This window comes from Capra hircus, chromosome 11, assembly GCF_001704415.2.
Source record: "Capra hircus breed San Clemente chromosome 11, ASM170441v1, whole genome shotgun sequence".
Lineage (NCBI taxonomy): Eukaryota > Metazoa > Chordata > Mammalia > Artiodactyla > Bovidae > Capra > Capra hircus.
Genome location: NC_030818.1, coordinates 69,673,662 through 69,689,818, shown reverse-complemented (window position 1 = coordinate 69,689,818; position 16,157 = coordinate 69,673,662). Strand labels below are relative to the sequence as shown.

Below are 16,157 nucleotides of genomic sequence, written 5' to 3'. Positions count from 1 at the left end.
GGAACCAGAGATCAAATTGCCAACATCTGCTGGATCATCAATAAAGCAAGAGAGTTCCAGAAAAACATCTATTTCTGCTTTATTGACTACGTCAAAGCCTTTGACTGTGTGGATCACAATAAACTGTGGAAAATTCTGGAAGAGCTGGGAATCCCAGACCACCTGACCTGCCTCTTGAGAAACCTATATGCAGGTCAGGAAGCAACAGTTAGAACTCCACTTGGGACAACAGACTGGTTCCAAATAGGAAAGGGAGTATGTCAAGGCTGTATATTGTCACCCTGCTTATTTAACTAATATACAGAGTACATCATGAGAAACACTGGGCTGGAAGAAGCACAAGCTGGAATCAAGATTGCTGGGAGAAATATCAATCACCTCAGATATGCAGATGACACCACCCTTATGGCAGAAAGTGAAGAGGAACTAAAAAGCCTCTTAATGAAAGTGAAAGAGGAGAGTGAAAAAGTTACTTAAAGCTCAACATTCAGAAAATGAAGATCATGGCATCTGGTCTCATCACTTCATGGGAAATAGATGGGGAAACAGTAGAAACAGTGTCAGACTTTATTTTGGGGGGCTCCCAAATCACTGCAGATGGTGACTGCAGCCATGAAATGAAAAGACATTTGCTCCTTGGAAGGAAAGTTATGACCAACCTAGATAGCATATTAAAAAGCAGAGACATTACTTTGCCAACAAAGGTCCTTCTAGTCAAGGCTATGCTTTTTCCAGTGGTCATGTGTGGATATGAAATTTGGACTATAAAGAAAGCTGAGTGCCGAAGAATTGATGCTTTTTAGCTGTGGTGTTGGAGAAGAGTCCCTTGGACTGCAAGAAGATCCAACCAGTCCATTCTAAAGGAGATCAGTCTTGGGTGTTCTTTGGAAGGAATGATGCTAAAGCTGAAACTCCAGTACTTTGTCCACCTCATGCAAGGAGTTGACTCACTGGAAAAGGCCCTGATGCTGGGAAGGATTGGGCACAGGAGGAGAAGGGGACGGCAGAGGATGAGATGGCTGGATGGCATCACTGACTTGATAGACATGAGTTTGAGTGAACTCCAGGAGCTGGTGATGGACAGGGATGCCTGGCGTGCTGCAGTTCATGGGGTCACAAAGAGTCGGACACGACTGAGCGACTGAACTGAACTGAATTGAATTTCCTAAGACAGCCTCCCGTTCAAGTCCCTGGGCTATGTGTCTCCATGAAATTTCAAAGAGTTAATTGCTTTTCATGGGCTCATGTCTATTAACCACTTAGGTGTTTGCATTTCCTCATGGCATCTGGTCCCATCACTTCATGGCAAATAGATGGGGAAACAGTGGAAACAGTGGCATACTTTTTTTTTGGGGGGGGGGGGGCTCCAAAGTCACTGCAGATGGTGACTGCAGCCATGAAATTAAAAGATGCTTGCTCCTTGGATGGAAAGTTATGACCAACCTAGACAGTATATTAAAAAGCAGAGACATTACTTTGCCAACAAAGGTCCTTCTAGTCAAGGCTATGGTTTTTCCAGTAGTCATGTATGGATGTGAGAGTTGGAGTATAAAGAAAGCTGAGCGCCGAAGAATTGATGCTTTTGAACTGTGGTGTTGGAGAAGACTTTTGAGAGTCCCTTGGACTGCAAGGAGGTCTAACCAATCCATCTTAAAGGAGATCAGTCCTGGGTGTTCTTTGGAGGGACTGATGTTGTAGCTGAAACTCCAATACTTTGGCCACCTGATGTGAAGAGTTGACTCATTTGAAACGACCCTGATGCTGGGAAAGACTGAGGGCAGGAGGAGAAGGGGATGACAGAGGATGAGATGGTTGGACGGCATTACCAACACAATGGACACGGGTTTGGGTTGACCCCGGGAGTTGGTGATGGACAGGGAGGCCTGGCGTGCTGTGGTTCATGGGTTTGCAAAGAGTCGGACACGACTGACCCACTGAACTGAACTGAACTGCATCTGACAATGGGGGGCTTCCCTGGTGGCTCAGATGGAAAAGAATCCATCTAATGTGGGAGACCTGGGCTTGATCCCTGGGTTGGAAAATCCCCTGGAGGAAGGCAAAGAAACCCATTCCAGTATTCCTGCCTGGAGAATCCCCATGGACAGAGGTGCCTGCGGGCTACAGCCCATGGCATCAAAAAGAGTGGGACATGACTGAGCGACTAAGCACAGTACACATCTGACAATGAATGATGAGGCTAGAAATGTACAGGAAGGGCACAGCTCCAGCTAATTACAGTAAAGGAGTTGCCAGAGGTCAGTGGTCCAGCATGTCTATGGCCATGGTAAGGCCTGGACTGCACAGATCACTCTGAGGGAAGATCCACCATCTGAAAACTATTGCTCTTAATGCCTCTATCTTTTTCTTTCTCAGCATTTGTTTCCTTACTTTCACAAAGTTAAGACTTTGTTTATTTCTAAACAAACAAAAAAAAGGATTGGATTGTAAATATGCCACTTGATTCTCTGGACTGAATCCAAGGTCAAAAGGCCTATAGGAGGATAATAGTTGATAGGAATAAAGTAAATGCCACCCCTCAACGCCTCTTTTCATCTACATTTCTGGCAAAGACAGGTCTTCCGTGATGGAACAATAGAAACTGTCATCCTGGTCACTCCCCATTTCCTCCGGATCTCACCTCTCATCTCTTAGGAGTTAGAAGTTAGTTGTATGGGGAACACACAGTATCACAATTGCTGCCAGGGCTGCCACGTATTGCCACACACGAGGACTGCACAACTCCAGATGGCACCATTCAAATAGGCTAAAATGTATATGGAACCCTTGTAATTGCAGAGTGCACAACCAGATGCTGGAGTGTTGCTGCTTCTAGGAAAAAATATAATTGTTCATATTGATGGAGCAGTTTATGATGTTTCAGGTTTTGGATTAAGATTTACATGTGCTGTGCTTCGTCGCTCAGTCGTGTCTGACTCTTTGAGACCCCATGGACTGCAGCCCGCCTGTCCATGGGGATTCTTCAGGCAAGAATACTGGAGTGGGTTGCCATGCCCTCCTCCAGGGGATCTTCCCAGTCCAGGGATTGAACCCAGGTCTCCTACACTGCAGGCAGAGTCTTTACCAACTGAGCCATCAGGAAAGCCCTAAGATTTACATACATCACCTAATTTAATATTTGGGACATGATCTTGAGAGAGGAACTGTTTACTATAACCATTTTCAAATGATCAAACCAGGCCTTAAAGATTTTAAGAAATGTTTCCAAGTCATGGCTATTGCCCACCAAATATATATTGTATGACCTTCTGAAAAAGATAATGTAAAGCTTTTTGTCTATTTACATGTCTGGGTTATTTGTAGTATGCACCTTGAAATGATTCCCTTAGTGGAAAGAGCTCTGATTTGAAGGCAGGATATGTGGTCCCAGTCAGTATTCTAACACATCCTTTAGCAAGTCATAACCTTTCAACATATAAATGAAAGTTTCCAGGTCTAAAACTTTCTACCTAAATGACCTTGACACAATGTTATCAAACTTCTGGATTCCAATTACTCTACTTACAAAATAAAGCAAATATTTGCCCTTCCTACTGTATGATTGGTAAAAATGACAAATGTTGAAATGATTTATAAATTATAAAGTCCCATACAACTGTAACAGGACATTAATAATGATTATTTTAAAAAGCAAAATATCCTTTCCAAATCAGGCTGGGCAAATTTCTATGGAGTGTTGTCAGGCAGTGATCCTGAGAGCGGCAAGAGGCTGCAACTTTCGCTCACACAACTCCTTCTTTTCTCCTACCCACAGGCCAGTCCCTCTACCTTCTGTAGACAAACTGCCTCATAAAAGCTTTCATTTTTACTAATGATACTACTCTCCTCCCACATTCCACGTAAAACCTCCCATGAACCTTCTTTCTCTTTTGTAAATTTGTGAAAGGATCAATAGGATTTAGAAGAAGCACATTTTTCAAATAGCTGTATATATTCTCAGCATTTCAAAAGGTTTTCAGTAGCCAGTAAGAGTTCACCAAATCTAGAACTGATCTCATCTTCTCAAGATCCAAGTACCTTTTGTCTGGCCCAGTAACTTGATGCCACACATGTGAATAAATATATCTTTAATGCATAGTGCTGGGTGAGTGTGACTCCCCCTACAGAATATACAAAAACCCCAGAGAACACTCTGTTTAATCTAGGGACAAAGAAGAATAAACTCATTAATTTCAAAATAGTGTTTTCAAGATACCAACAATGTTCTTGCAAGCACTTCCCACAAACTTCAAAGATACATATGCAATTATTTTCTCTTCCCCCTGGCAACATCAAAACCCAGAGGCTCTCCAGAACTGCATCCCAAATAACCCAACTCCTGACGCTGTTCTCCATCCCAGCTCTGCTGACTTCTGTAGCTTCGCAACGTTGGAAAATATAGAACTGATTAATTATGAATGCTGTGGCTTGTCTGACCCACATCTCACCTTACTCTTTTGCTCCTTTGGAATTCCAGTCCATAGTCAGAGGAATATCAATTTCAGAAAATAAGGTTTCCCTGATCTCTAACCTGAAGTTTCCCTCTCCAAGTCTCATTCTATTACTTCTGTGGGCCACACTAAATAACTCTTCCCCTTCACTGCCACTCTCCCTCTCCAGAGATTTGTAGATTGTTACCATGGCTTCCCCTTCATCACCACTTAGACTAGCCATATATGTTTAATTTTTATCATCTTTTGTCATAAATCAGTCCATTCAACTCTTAAATCAGCTCTCTGCTCTTCTCTGGACTAACTCCAACTCTCCCAATTCACCTCCAATAACTGATATCCCTTCTGGGAGCTCCAATTTACTTTCTATCTTCCTTCCCTCTCTTTGCCCTTTCCAGAAATGAAATAGGAAGGGACTAACAGATATGTGAGGTCAAGGGTCAGGAATATTGCATTGTATATACCTACTCTAAATTGCTTAGGCCTCTCCATAGTACATATAAAGTCCCAAGTCATATATCCCCTTTCCTGGAATGAGAAGGCAGGTATTAACAGTGAAACAAGCCCTCTTATCCCACAGATCATTATCCTCTAGGCTTCTGCCTGAAGGACGGCAGAACCAAGATGTCAAGACATTTACACAACAGGTTACAAAGTAGAGCTATGGGCAATGTGGTGGCCTCCAGGCAGACATCATTTTTGAGGTTTGGGGTATCCCAAGATAGTTTACACCATTTGTATAGCCCCAGTAACTCTCTGTACCTCTTTTCAATGAATGGGTATCCTGGGGAACTACTTCAGACTTTTCATATGTTGATCCCATTTATGAATTCACAATAACCCTCAAAGAAACACCATTAACATGGCATGCATTATAAAGTCTCTCAGACATCCTTTTGTTCTCTCAGATAGCCCAAACTGCAAGTGATATGAAGGTATTGTTTTGTTCCAACTAGGTGCTTTTCTATTTCTTACCACATTGCTAGTCATGGTCTGCTCAGGTTTGGTACCCTACCTTTAGTCTGAGATAAATGGGCTACCCCAGGCCCCTCAAAACAAGGATTGGCAGAAGACCCATCCTCTCCACTTTCTTCCCCACAGACAGCCCCACCAGCAAGACCATCCCCCTCTAGATTAGACCATCAGTTACTCAAGCAGAAACAGGGAGAAATTTACTGAGCTGTACCTATTTTTCTTCACTTAACTGAAGAGCCTATGTCACAGAAGAGTTAAATGCCTTTTCTGTAAGTCAGAGTCTATATAAAAAGAATAAATCCATTTCCTCAAACATGATAAATAGCAAAATTAGTCCAAGTGTGACTAATTGTTACAAGTGTGAGAACCTAAACTTCAATTTTGATACAAGAAAATTTGATACAAGAAAATGAATGAAACCACAATAATATATATTGTCCCAAACATAAAACATGATACAGAAGGGTGTGCCCAGTCCCTCCACAGGAAGCCTGCAGTAGAGACTGTATCTAAATGAGGCTGGGGAAGCAGTGATAAGGCAAGAAGCTAGTCCTGCATGGCCAGCTGCCTAACTGCAGACAGCATATGTCTCAGAGCAGAAGAGTCCAGTCTGTTCCAAGTGTGATCACCACAAGGCCTGAAGTGCTTTTCAATAAGCTGTCTGTCTCTCTGGAGGTCATGGGGAGCTCATCCAGTTACACTTAGTGTCTTATTTGATCCCATCAATAATCATTTGATCCCAATACTGCTGAAAAATGCTTGGCTAAAATTTCTAGCCTTTTAATGGCAGAATCCTGGCTCTTTCTAAAACTAGCATTGCTAGAAGTGTCAAATGATGCATAAGGGCTTCGTCCTGCTGCCAAATGGACTGTGTTGCTGAGGGAGGATTTGGGATGTTCACTGTGCTTCCCTATAGCCAGTAGCAGAGCAGCTCCCAGAGCACACTAATCTCTAGAGGAAACTCCCTCACTCAGCAGCTCCAACTCCTCATCTAATGTTTGACTGGAGTATATTCTTCAAAAGCATTAAGTATGTGACTCTCCAGAGGCACCAGTGATAACTTCAAGCAACCTGCTTGTTTATAATAGGTAAGTTCAGAACTGTAGAAAGGACCCCTTTGCCTGTATCATCAGCATCTAGACTGCTAGGGCCTGCCTATATAACAAGAAATGAGAGGAAAGTTTCAGAGATGCTCAGAGACAGAAAGTGGGAGAAAATCTGCATTCCCAGAGAAGTAATTTTTATATCCATTACACAAACATTAGGCACTAAAAGAGAATGCCGCATGTATAAACCACGGAAGCCGAGACAACATTAAAGCACAGCTGTTCTTTACAAAAGTATCTGCAGCGAGGCAACAGTATTGGTCTCTACCTCAGTTCACAGAAAGCACTATCAAATTCATCAGATCCTGGCTCTTGCCACAGGCTAGTATAAATTCCAACACTGAACATAAAGGGGTCATTTTAGGTGTCAATACCACTAGTGCTAATGCTGAAATATGCATCCAGACTCAACTCATCCATGTTTTCCATGGGGATCACATATTGGTATATTTTCTCTGCAATGACTGAGAAACCTCAGCTTCAGAATATCCCTTCACAAGACTACTGGGTATATGTGGGAGTGTGTGTGTGTGTGTGTGTGTGTGTGTGTGTGTGTGTTGGGATAAGCATGGGGGATACTTGTAGCTCTATATTAGGCTGTTTTTCAATGCTTTCCATCCAATTAATACAGAGACATTAGTAACCAGTGGAGCATGAGAATTTCATTTATTTCTGACAACAGGAATGATAGAAAAGATGCCGGGTTTTACTCAATGAAATTAGTGTAGGCATTTAAAAGGTATGCTTTCTCTTCTATGCTTTCTCATTCATTTACATTTTATATTTTATTCACAAGCCTTTCCCCAATGGTCTTACAAAAGAAACATCCATTCAAAACCACCTGGTTTTCCCAGTCAAAGGATAGTATGGGAAGAGTTAGAAGTAAGTGCCTCAATACACAACCCCAACTCAGTGAATATGGGAAGAAAATGAGAGTAAATGAAATATAAACCTCATTTCAGGAGTCTCCAGCAGTGAGATCTGCAGAGAAATGGGCCTTCCAGAAACAGGCATTCAGATTTGCTAACACAGATACTCAAGCTAAGAACTGCAGTGAAGGAACTGGGAGAGGGAGAGAAAGGGAAATCAACTACTGTCCCTGGCTTCAGAGTGACTCCCCCAGAGGAAAATAATCTTGGCTGCTTTGCTCCCTCTCTCCACATCTCCCTCCCTTTCCCTGTCGCCTGTCCCTTAGTTCCTCTGGGGCTCTCCCAATACATCTGAGAGGAAGAACAAGAGTCTGTGAGTGGACAGGAACTGGGGTTAGGTGGAGAGCAGAATGAATTAGTGAAGAAGAGGCCATTCCTAGGTAAGACAACATTTGAAGAGGATAGCTGGGTGGGATTCAATAATAAGCAGTTCTATATTCCCTGAGAAAGTGTATCACATTCCCTGAACTTGTGCAGGCCAGGAAGAGTAACAAAGGGAAAAGAAGAAAGGTAACAGTTGAGATCTAGAACTAAGCTCTCAGAATGCAAAAGTAATAGAGGGATTTCAACTGTCCTAGGAGCCCCAAATAAAGGACATCCAATCTTGGCTGCAACCCTGTGTCTGTCAGTAGAAAGAGTCATTCTATCAAGAACAGGAAACTTTTTCCCCCCTGACTTGGTTGCTGAGAAGGAAGGGAGAGTCCCTTGGGGAGTGACTGCGTTCAAGGAGTAAATACAGTCTAACTGGTAAAGGCGATTTGAGGGAGAAAAAAGAGATAAGAACCATGGGCTGAGGTTTTGGAAATCGGGGTTAGTTGACAGTGGCTGTAAATTGATGTGTTAAAACAACAACAAAAACAAAAACAAATCCCGAACCACTCAAGCGGGAGCTGCTCACCGGTCCCAAAGATCTGGAAGAGAAGGCGGGGCTGGGAGGCTCGGATCGCGGCGGACAGTCTTCCCTCTCTACCCACTTCCGACACCTTCTTCTCCGGCATCAGGCGGATCCTCAGCCGCCCTTCACCGTGTCGAATCCACCAGCTGAACAGATCAGTAAGGTTGAACTGAAGCAGCCCCGCAGTCGCCTCCTCTGGAGGCCCGACGCAGCCCTCTAGGATCGCCTCCTCTCCAAGCTCCAGCACCAGCTGCTTGGCGCGCCGAAGCTTGCGAATTGAGCCTCCCTTCAGCACCCTGGACAGCGTCCGTGCCTGAGCCGGGGTGGGAGAGCTGGAGCCTGCTGTCCACGAGACCCCGGGTGGTGGCCCCACCAGCCTAAGCAGTGGGGCGCAGTCGAGAGCCAGCGAACCGCGCGCCTCCAGCCGGCCAGCCCTCGGCTCCGAGGGGGACGGCGGCGGCAGCAGCAGGTCCCGGGCGTAGACGCGAAAAAGCGAGGGCACCACAAAGTCTACCGCCAGGCTCTTCCTCTGCAGACGCGAGTAGCTAAGCGGCTCCCGGGGCTGCAGGGCCGGCCCCATGGCTGGAGAGCCCATGCGCCGGCCGGTCTCGATCCCAGTCCCGGAGCCTGAGGCTGCCGGTGAAAGCAGCAGCAATATCAGCAGCCACAGAAGCCCTATGGCTCCCATCCCGCCAAAGGATGACTGTTTATGCTAGAGCTCCGACTCCCCGGGATCCAGCCTCACCCTCCGCTCCCCCTCAGATGAGAAGGGGTTCCTAACAGTCGTTGGTCCTGACAGGCTCCTTCCACCAGATATCGGGGGACTGTCCGTGCACTAGATTTCCTTTCCTCCAACTGCAAGGAGGAGAGCAGGAATCTCAATAAAATGGGGCTGGAAGCTCAGGGGCGTGTCAAGAGACCCTGAAGCGCGAAGGGCTCAGCAGCTGGGACCCTATGCCTCTCGCGCGCAGCGCAGAATGCCGCGCCCCCGTCCGTTGATCGCCGCGCTTTGGAATGAGAGAGACTACTATGGTTGACGGGAGATGGCAATTAGGTACCGTCCTCTCCTGCCCCTCGCGGCCTGAGCTGTGGTCTGTCCACTCTTGAGCGGCCTCCAACCCTTTGCAACTTTTGCGCCGGGAACGGTGGCTCCGAGCTGGTATTTGGTGTCCCGGCCACCTCCTGAGCTGCTTTCGGCTCTTCTGACCTCCTCTTCCGCGTCTAGCAGGGAAACGAGGGCACCAGCTGTTTTCTCGCGCACCCTCCTGCGACCCTCCGCATCCGGAGGTCTTTGGTCTGCACTACTAGCTGAACTTCTGGACCTGAAACGAGCCGTCGCGCTGCGGAGCAGAGGCTCAGGCCGCCGCCGCGCAAGTTTACACCGTCCTTGCTATCCTCCCGCGTCTGGTCTCAGAGTTCTCGGGCACCAAACCGGCCCCAGCGGCAGAAGGGAGTGAAAGCATTCAGGGACCAAAAGCCCGAAATCTTGCTGCCCCCTCCTCACTCATCGGCAGCTCCTGCGGCTTCAGTGACTGGGCAGAAGGTGGCTGGAAGTCGCCTCTGTGCCCCGCGACCCTCTGGGCTGCGGCAGCCAGGGTGCCAGCTGCTACTGCCGCTGCAGCCCCGGGAGCCGCTCTATCGCATCTGCCTGGTGGCCCGCCACTTGCAGCTGGCGGAGCCGCGAGCGCGCGCCGAGAAGGGGGCCGGGCCGAGGCAGGGGCGGGGTTCGAATACCAACTCCTCACCACGGCTGGGCCCACGCAGCCCCGCCCCGCCCCGCTCGCCCGCCAGCCAATGGTGCGGCGAGGTCGACTTCTTATGCAAATCTGCAGAGGCCCCCCCCCGCTTTCATTGAGAAAAGCACAGAGCCCGCCCTACCCTCCCTCCACCCCTCTTCCCTCTCTCGCTCCACCTCTGCCAGATTCCCTGCCCTGTGTCGCTTCTGTTGTGAACAGGATTGTGTATTAGATAAATAGTAGGACTGGAAGAGGCCTTTGTATTCAAGTATTCTAATTTAGCATTTAAGGCAAGTAAACGAATCCGACTTAGGAAAAGCAGTTCTGGAATAAAACTGAAGGCCAGGGGAGGGGAGAAGGGAGGTGCAGCGTGACACTGCCAACTCTGGGCTTGGATTAGGGCCCTTAGACAGAGTCTTCTCTGACTCTTCCATTATTTGAACGCATTCCTGGGGAACCTGGTGATCCCACCATCCACACAGGACAAAATGGTGCGGAGGTCGGAGGGAGCATTTTGGGGGGATTAAGGGGGAGGGTGGAAGTGGCTCGCGATCTTGCAGAGTTGCGATTCAGCTACAACAAATATTTCAGGCCGCAGTCACGGCGTGTTTTCTCAGAATGGTGCTTAAATATGTGTTACTTCCTTTACTCTCTGCAAGGTAAATATTTTAAACTCTAGTTTTTGAGGAAACTTGAGTCACAGAGATCTTAACTGATTTTCCTAGGATCACAGATCACGTGCCTCCCGAGCCCTTACTCATGCCTCTTAACCACTGCTCTTAATCATACCCTTCTATGAGTAACAGGCTAAGAAGTCTAGAAGTGACTTAGCTAGAAAGAATGATCTGGCATTCCTGTTCACAGTCCTGGGAGTGACAGACAGTTCAAAACTGCAGGCCATTTCTATAGCCCTGTGAAGTCAGGGCTGTATCTCCAGTCTCTCTCTTCATCTCTCTTGAGCAGCTATCACAGAACCTGGATAATGGCTGTGTTTATAACAAGTGGTTCACTGGAATCGCAGGCAAACTACAATCTTTGATGCACACAGTGGAGCTGATTCTCCCTCACTGAGCAACAAAGAATGACCTGACTTATCGAAGAAATGATGCTCCTACCTTGGTGGAGCAAGAGAAGGAGATAGAAAAGGGAAGAGGAAGGGAAGGGTATGAAGGTTAATAGCTTCCTAGTATGTGAGCATATATGTTTTGATCTTCATCATATTTCACTGGCATGCACACTAGTGAGAGAATAATTTTCTATGTGACATATTAAAAAGACTAAAACAACGGTCCTTTCATTCCCCACCGCAGCCCTTCCTTATTTCTCTGTTTAATTCTGTCCAAAGTCAAACTGACTCCGGGCATTCGTTAGTAACTAAGAATCCGCTACAATCAACAGCCACTAGGGGGCTGCAGAGACTTTCAACTTAAGATATCTGCCAGGGTTGAACATTTTCCCAGGTAATCACCAAGATCACTGCCACTTTTGCACCTGGTGAACACAAGGTCTCAATTCTCATGCTTTTATAAATTTTCTCCAATATCCCCAAAAGAAGGACAAGTGCTTCTCTGTATAGATTAAATCACAATGAATCCAAAAAATTTTCCCTTTTTGTTAAATAATTTAGAAAAAAGAGGCAGAAGTGAATATTGATAGTCTATCAGTCACATATGAGGCATGTATGTATATGCATATACATATGCATCTGTGTGTGTGTGTGTGTGTGTGTGTGTGTATCACATCACACAGTGGCCTTTTGAGAAAAGGTATGTATTATTATTTCCATTACAGAGACAAAACAACTAAGGCTCAAAACCACTAAGGCTCAGAGAGGCAAAATAATTTGCCCAAGGTCAAACAGCAAATAAATAAGAGTTGGAATTCAAACCAGTGATTTTTTTCCCTCCAAAATTAACACATTTCACTGAGATAAATTTGGCCTCTTGCTCATGTATACAGTTATAATTTTGCCACTTCTCCCCTATGTCATTAGCTTCCCCAGTGGCATAGTGGTAAAGAATCCATCCGCCAGTGCAGGAGATGCAGGAGTCATGGGTTCAATCCCTGGGTCAGGAAGATCCCCTGGAGGAGGGCATACATGGAAATGCCAGTCTTCCAGTATTCTTGCCTGAAGAATCCCATGGACAGAGGAGCCTGGTGGGCTACAGTTTGTGGGTAGCATAGAGTTGGACACAACTGAGCAAGCACATCTATTCTACCTTATATCATTTCCATCTAAGCACAGCAGATGGAAAAGAGCAATTAAAAACAAGTAGGGGGAAACAGAGATAGAAAGATTTAAAATGTGGCAGCAATGATAACTAACATGGTCTGATGCACGTATTATGGACCAGCATATTTCAAAATACGGGGCTTCCCTTGTGGCTCAGATGGTAAAGCATCTGCCTACAATGCGGGTGACCCAGATTCGAGCCCTGGGTTGGGAAGTTCCCCTGGAGAAGGAAATGGCAACCCACTCCAGTATTCTTGCCTGGAAAATCCCATGGACAGAGGAGCCCAGTAGGCTACCATCCATGGGGTCGCAAAGAGTCAGATACAAATAATTTTCATGTATTATCTCATTTAGGAATCACACTAACACTATGAGGGGAAGTAATAATATCTCTATTTTACAGATCACAAATGGAAGCTCAGAGAGGGTAACAGACTACAAAAGGTAACAAAATTTGTTACAGAATTTGAACCTGGATATCTGACTAACAAGTCCATGGTATCAAATCCTGGATGACCTCACAAGACAGAAAATGGAGTATGGTGGAATAGACTGAGATGGACAGAGGTGAACAAGGTAAAAACTGAAAACTCAACTCAAAAAGAGAGATACAAGGTGTGGGAGTTACAGTGAGAGCGAACAGGAGATAATGGAAGCCATGAAGACATTTGATAAGATGGGCTGCTCTGGGTCACCTTGCTGATAACTTGGGCACTTAAGTTGAGGAGGGAGGAAAGTGAGATCATGAAGGAAGAAAGGAAAGGGCCAAGATGGACAATGAAAGCACCAAGACCCTCCTCTGGAAATTCCCAGTTTCTGGTAATGGTAAAGTGAATAACACTGAAAAGGAGGGGTTTGAGTTCTCTATAAGAAAAGCAGTAATAAAAACAGCATTTCAAATCCAGGCAGTGTGACATACCACCTCAAAACTGGAAAATCTGATTGAGACCTACAGAGTTAAGTCAGGCATTCAGTTGGTCAAAAAGAAGGGGGAGAAAGAAGAAGAGAGGGGGAAGGAAAAGAGCAGGAGGATCAAGAGAAGGAAAAGAAAGTAGGAGAAAAATCATAAGTTGAGCTGAAGCTAGTCATTAGAAGATGCTTACTGCTAAGACATTTGGAAACTCACAGCCAGAGTTATCTTACCCTGGGACAAGAGCAGGGAGTGTGATCTAGGAAAAACATTCAAATGAATGTGGATTTGTATTCAGGAAACCAGATTTTAATCACCATCTTGCTTCTCAGAGGCTCTATGAATCTTGGGGAATTCCTTGATTTCTCTTGGCTAATACATCAAACTAGAAGAAGAACCAGGTATAGATTTAAGACACTGACCACTCTGAATTCTGTGTGAGACTCTCCAAGTGGCCAAAAGGTCTCATCCAAGACTGAGGACCAGAGCTGAGGTGGCTCAAACGGTAAAGAATTTGTAATGCAGGAGACCTGGGCTTGATCCTTGGGCTGGGAAGATCCCCTGGAGAAGATAATGGCAATCCACTTCAGTATTCTTACCTGGAGAATCACATGGACAGGGGGCCTGGCAGGCTACAGTCCACGGGGTCACAAAGAGTCAGACACACTGAGCAACTAACACACACAGAGAAAGAGAAAATGAACTTCCAAGGGAACCAAGGAAAGAGTTTGAACCTAATGCTGAAAAGAGGAAAAATAAAGATTTATTTCCAAAAATGTATCTCTACTAGTAAATAGAGTTCAGTTCTGAAACTATATCTGCAATTACTGACCAGTCATACATAAGATATTTTCGAATAATCATCATACTAAGAGAAAAGTAGTTAGAAATATTAATTCAATCACTATTTACTAAGCACCTACTATTTGCTTGGCTTTACATGGGGTGCCAAGGAGAGATACTGTGATGAATAAAACAGACAAAGTTCCTATTAGCATGAGGTCTTGATAAAAATTAAGTGAAAAAATCAAGAATGCAAAATTGAATTCATGCCTATGCTATACCTAAGCAAAAATTACAAATATAAAACAAAAAAAGTGGAGGAAAACATAAATAGATTTATTTATAAATAAACTTATTGGGCATGGCAAATTATGGGTGATTTTTTTTCTTTTTACAACTACCTTTTAACAGTTTTGTAAAATAAATAATGATAGAATTTAACTCTCATAAAGAAAATATATCAGTCAGGATAGCTAGGTTATGCTGTTATAACAACAACAAAAAAAAATCTCACTAATGATGACATATAATCTCATAATCCATATCTATTTCAGGTCAGCAGAGATCTCTGACTGTCATAATCAGATCCAGGCTATGGAGGAGCTATTATTGAACTTGGAGGGTTTTGAACGAAAAAGTTTCAACCTGGAAATGTCACATCCTTTTTACTCATGACTCTGGCTGGAAACAACCATATGGACCTCTTCTATCATGAGAAAGTCTACAAGGTGGAGAGTCAGAAATATCCAGCAAACAGCCTCAGTGATGTCCAAGGAAAACCTGTTGAAGCGTTGCCTTAGATGACTCAGACCAGGTAGGGTCTAGAAGACTGGTGTTACCCAGAGAAAATATGATCTTCATTTGCTTGAGATCCACAGCCAACAGGAGAGCCCAGCCACATGAGGCCACACGGCCTCTCACTGTGTCCATACGTCATTGTGGAACAACAGAAAAGCTTGGTCTGCTCTCATCCTCACAAGGCATGATATAAGAGGCTGCACAGACACAATAAAAGCCCTTCTCAAACACCAGAGAGTGACAGTCTCTCCCAGAAACTATAAACAATCTCACATTTACTGAAAAGAGAAGAAACAACAGGAGAAATCAAAGCAAACAGTTCACCACTATGTATTTCACAGCAATCCCCGTGTTTGCTAAAGCACAGTACATTAGGGAAAAAGGCCGTGAGCTATTACTACAACTGCATGTGTCGGTCTTATCACCTGCTGCTGGCCTAATATTTTCTTGTCTTTTTAAATATCCTTTTTGGCCACGGAAGATGAAAGTAAAACTTTTTGGGTAATTTGATTATCAATGCAGTCCTTTTAGAAAACCTTTCAGGGGCTCCAAATCAACACAGTATCCATTCCATCTAGTTTTTTCTGACTTTCAGCCAACACAGGTTAGTGTCCTGGCCTGTGACTTTTAGCGACATCAAGAAGCCGCCTTTGGTATCTTAGAGCCTAATCACATCTCTGTGACAGATCAGATCAATCATAGGCAGATCAATCTCTGAGCAATAGATTACATCTAACTGACCTGCTCCAGCTGTCAGTCCTATCTGATTCATCATTTCACATCTGCATTGTCTTGCTTGGTCTTCTCTCCCTGACTTTCCTCCTTATTAAGACCCAGGGGTGACTAAACACCTTTGACTGAGCCCTACCCAGATGGAGAGACAAATTTTGGTTCTACTTAGGAGGAAGGGGGCCACAAAGGTTGAGATGGTTGGATGGCATCACCAGCTCAATAGACCTAAGTTTGAGCAAACTCCAGGAGATAGTGAAAGACAGGGAAGCCTGTTGTGCTACAGTCCACAGGTGGCAAAGTGTCTGACAGGATTTAGCGACTGAATGACAACAAGAGGAATCTTAATGACTTAGCTCAGATGGCTTAGCCTTTCATGCTAATCACTTTGAATCCTATTCAAATAACTGCTTCTTTTGTCTTGTCCAGTGACCAAGCCACACCTTATTCCTAATTTCTTAGAAGGCTAAGCTTAGCCTGTTGTTATAGGACTCTCCCCCTAATCAATACCCTCCCTCTGAAATCCTCTCTCCACTGACTGGCTTCTCTGAGCCAGTCTCTTGCCAGCCCAACTGTGTGTATACTAGTTCTCAGTTTTCTCTCCCATGGATGTGA

At 44.9% G+C, this 16,157-nt stretch overlaps 1 protein-coding gene across 1 annotated transcript in view; it reads right to left on the bottom strand.

Annotated features, from left to right (window-relative positions):
* ALK (anaplastic lymphoma receptor tyrosine kinase) overlaps positions 1 to 9,670 on the bottom strand; it is a 728,920-nt gene extending 719,250 nt beyond the window's left edge. The window contains exon 1 of the mRNA XM_018055482.1: positions 8,357 to 9,670. Coding sequence (XP_017910971.1) covers positions 8,357 to 9,041 — 685 coding nt within the window. The 5' untranslated portion in view covers positions 9,042 to 9,670. The remainder of the gene's footprint in view (positions 1 to 8,356) is intronic.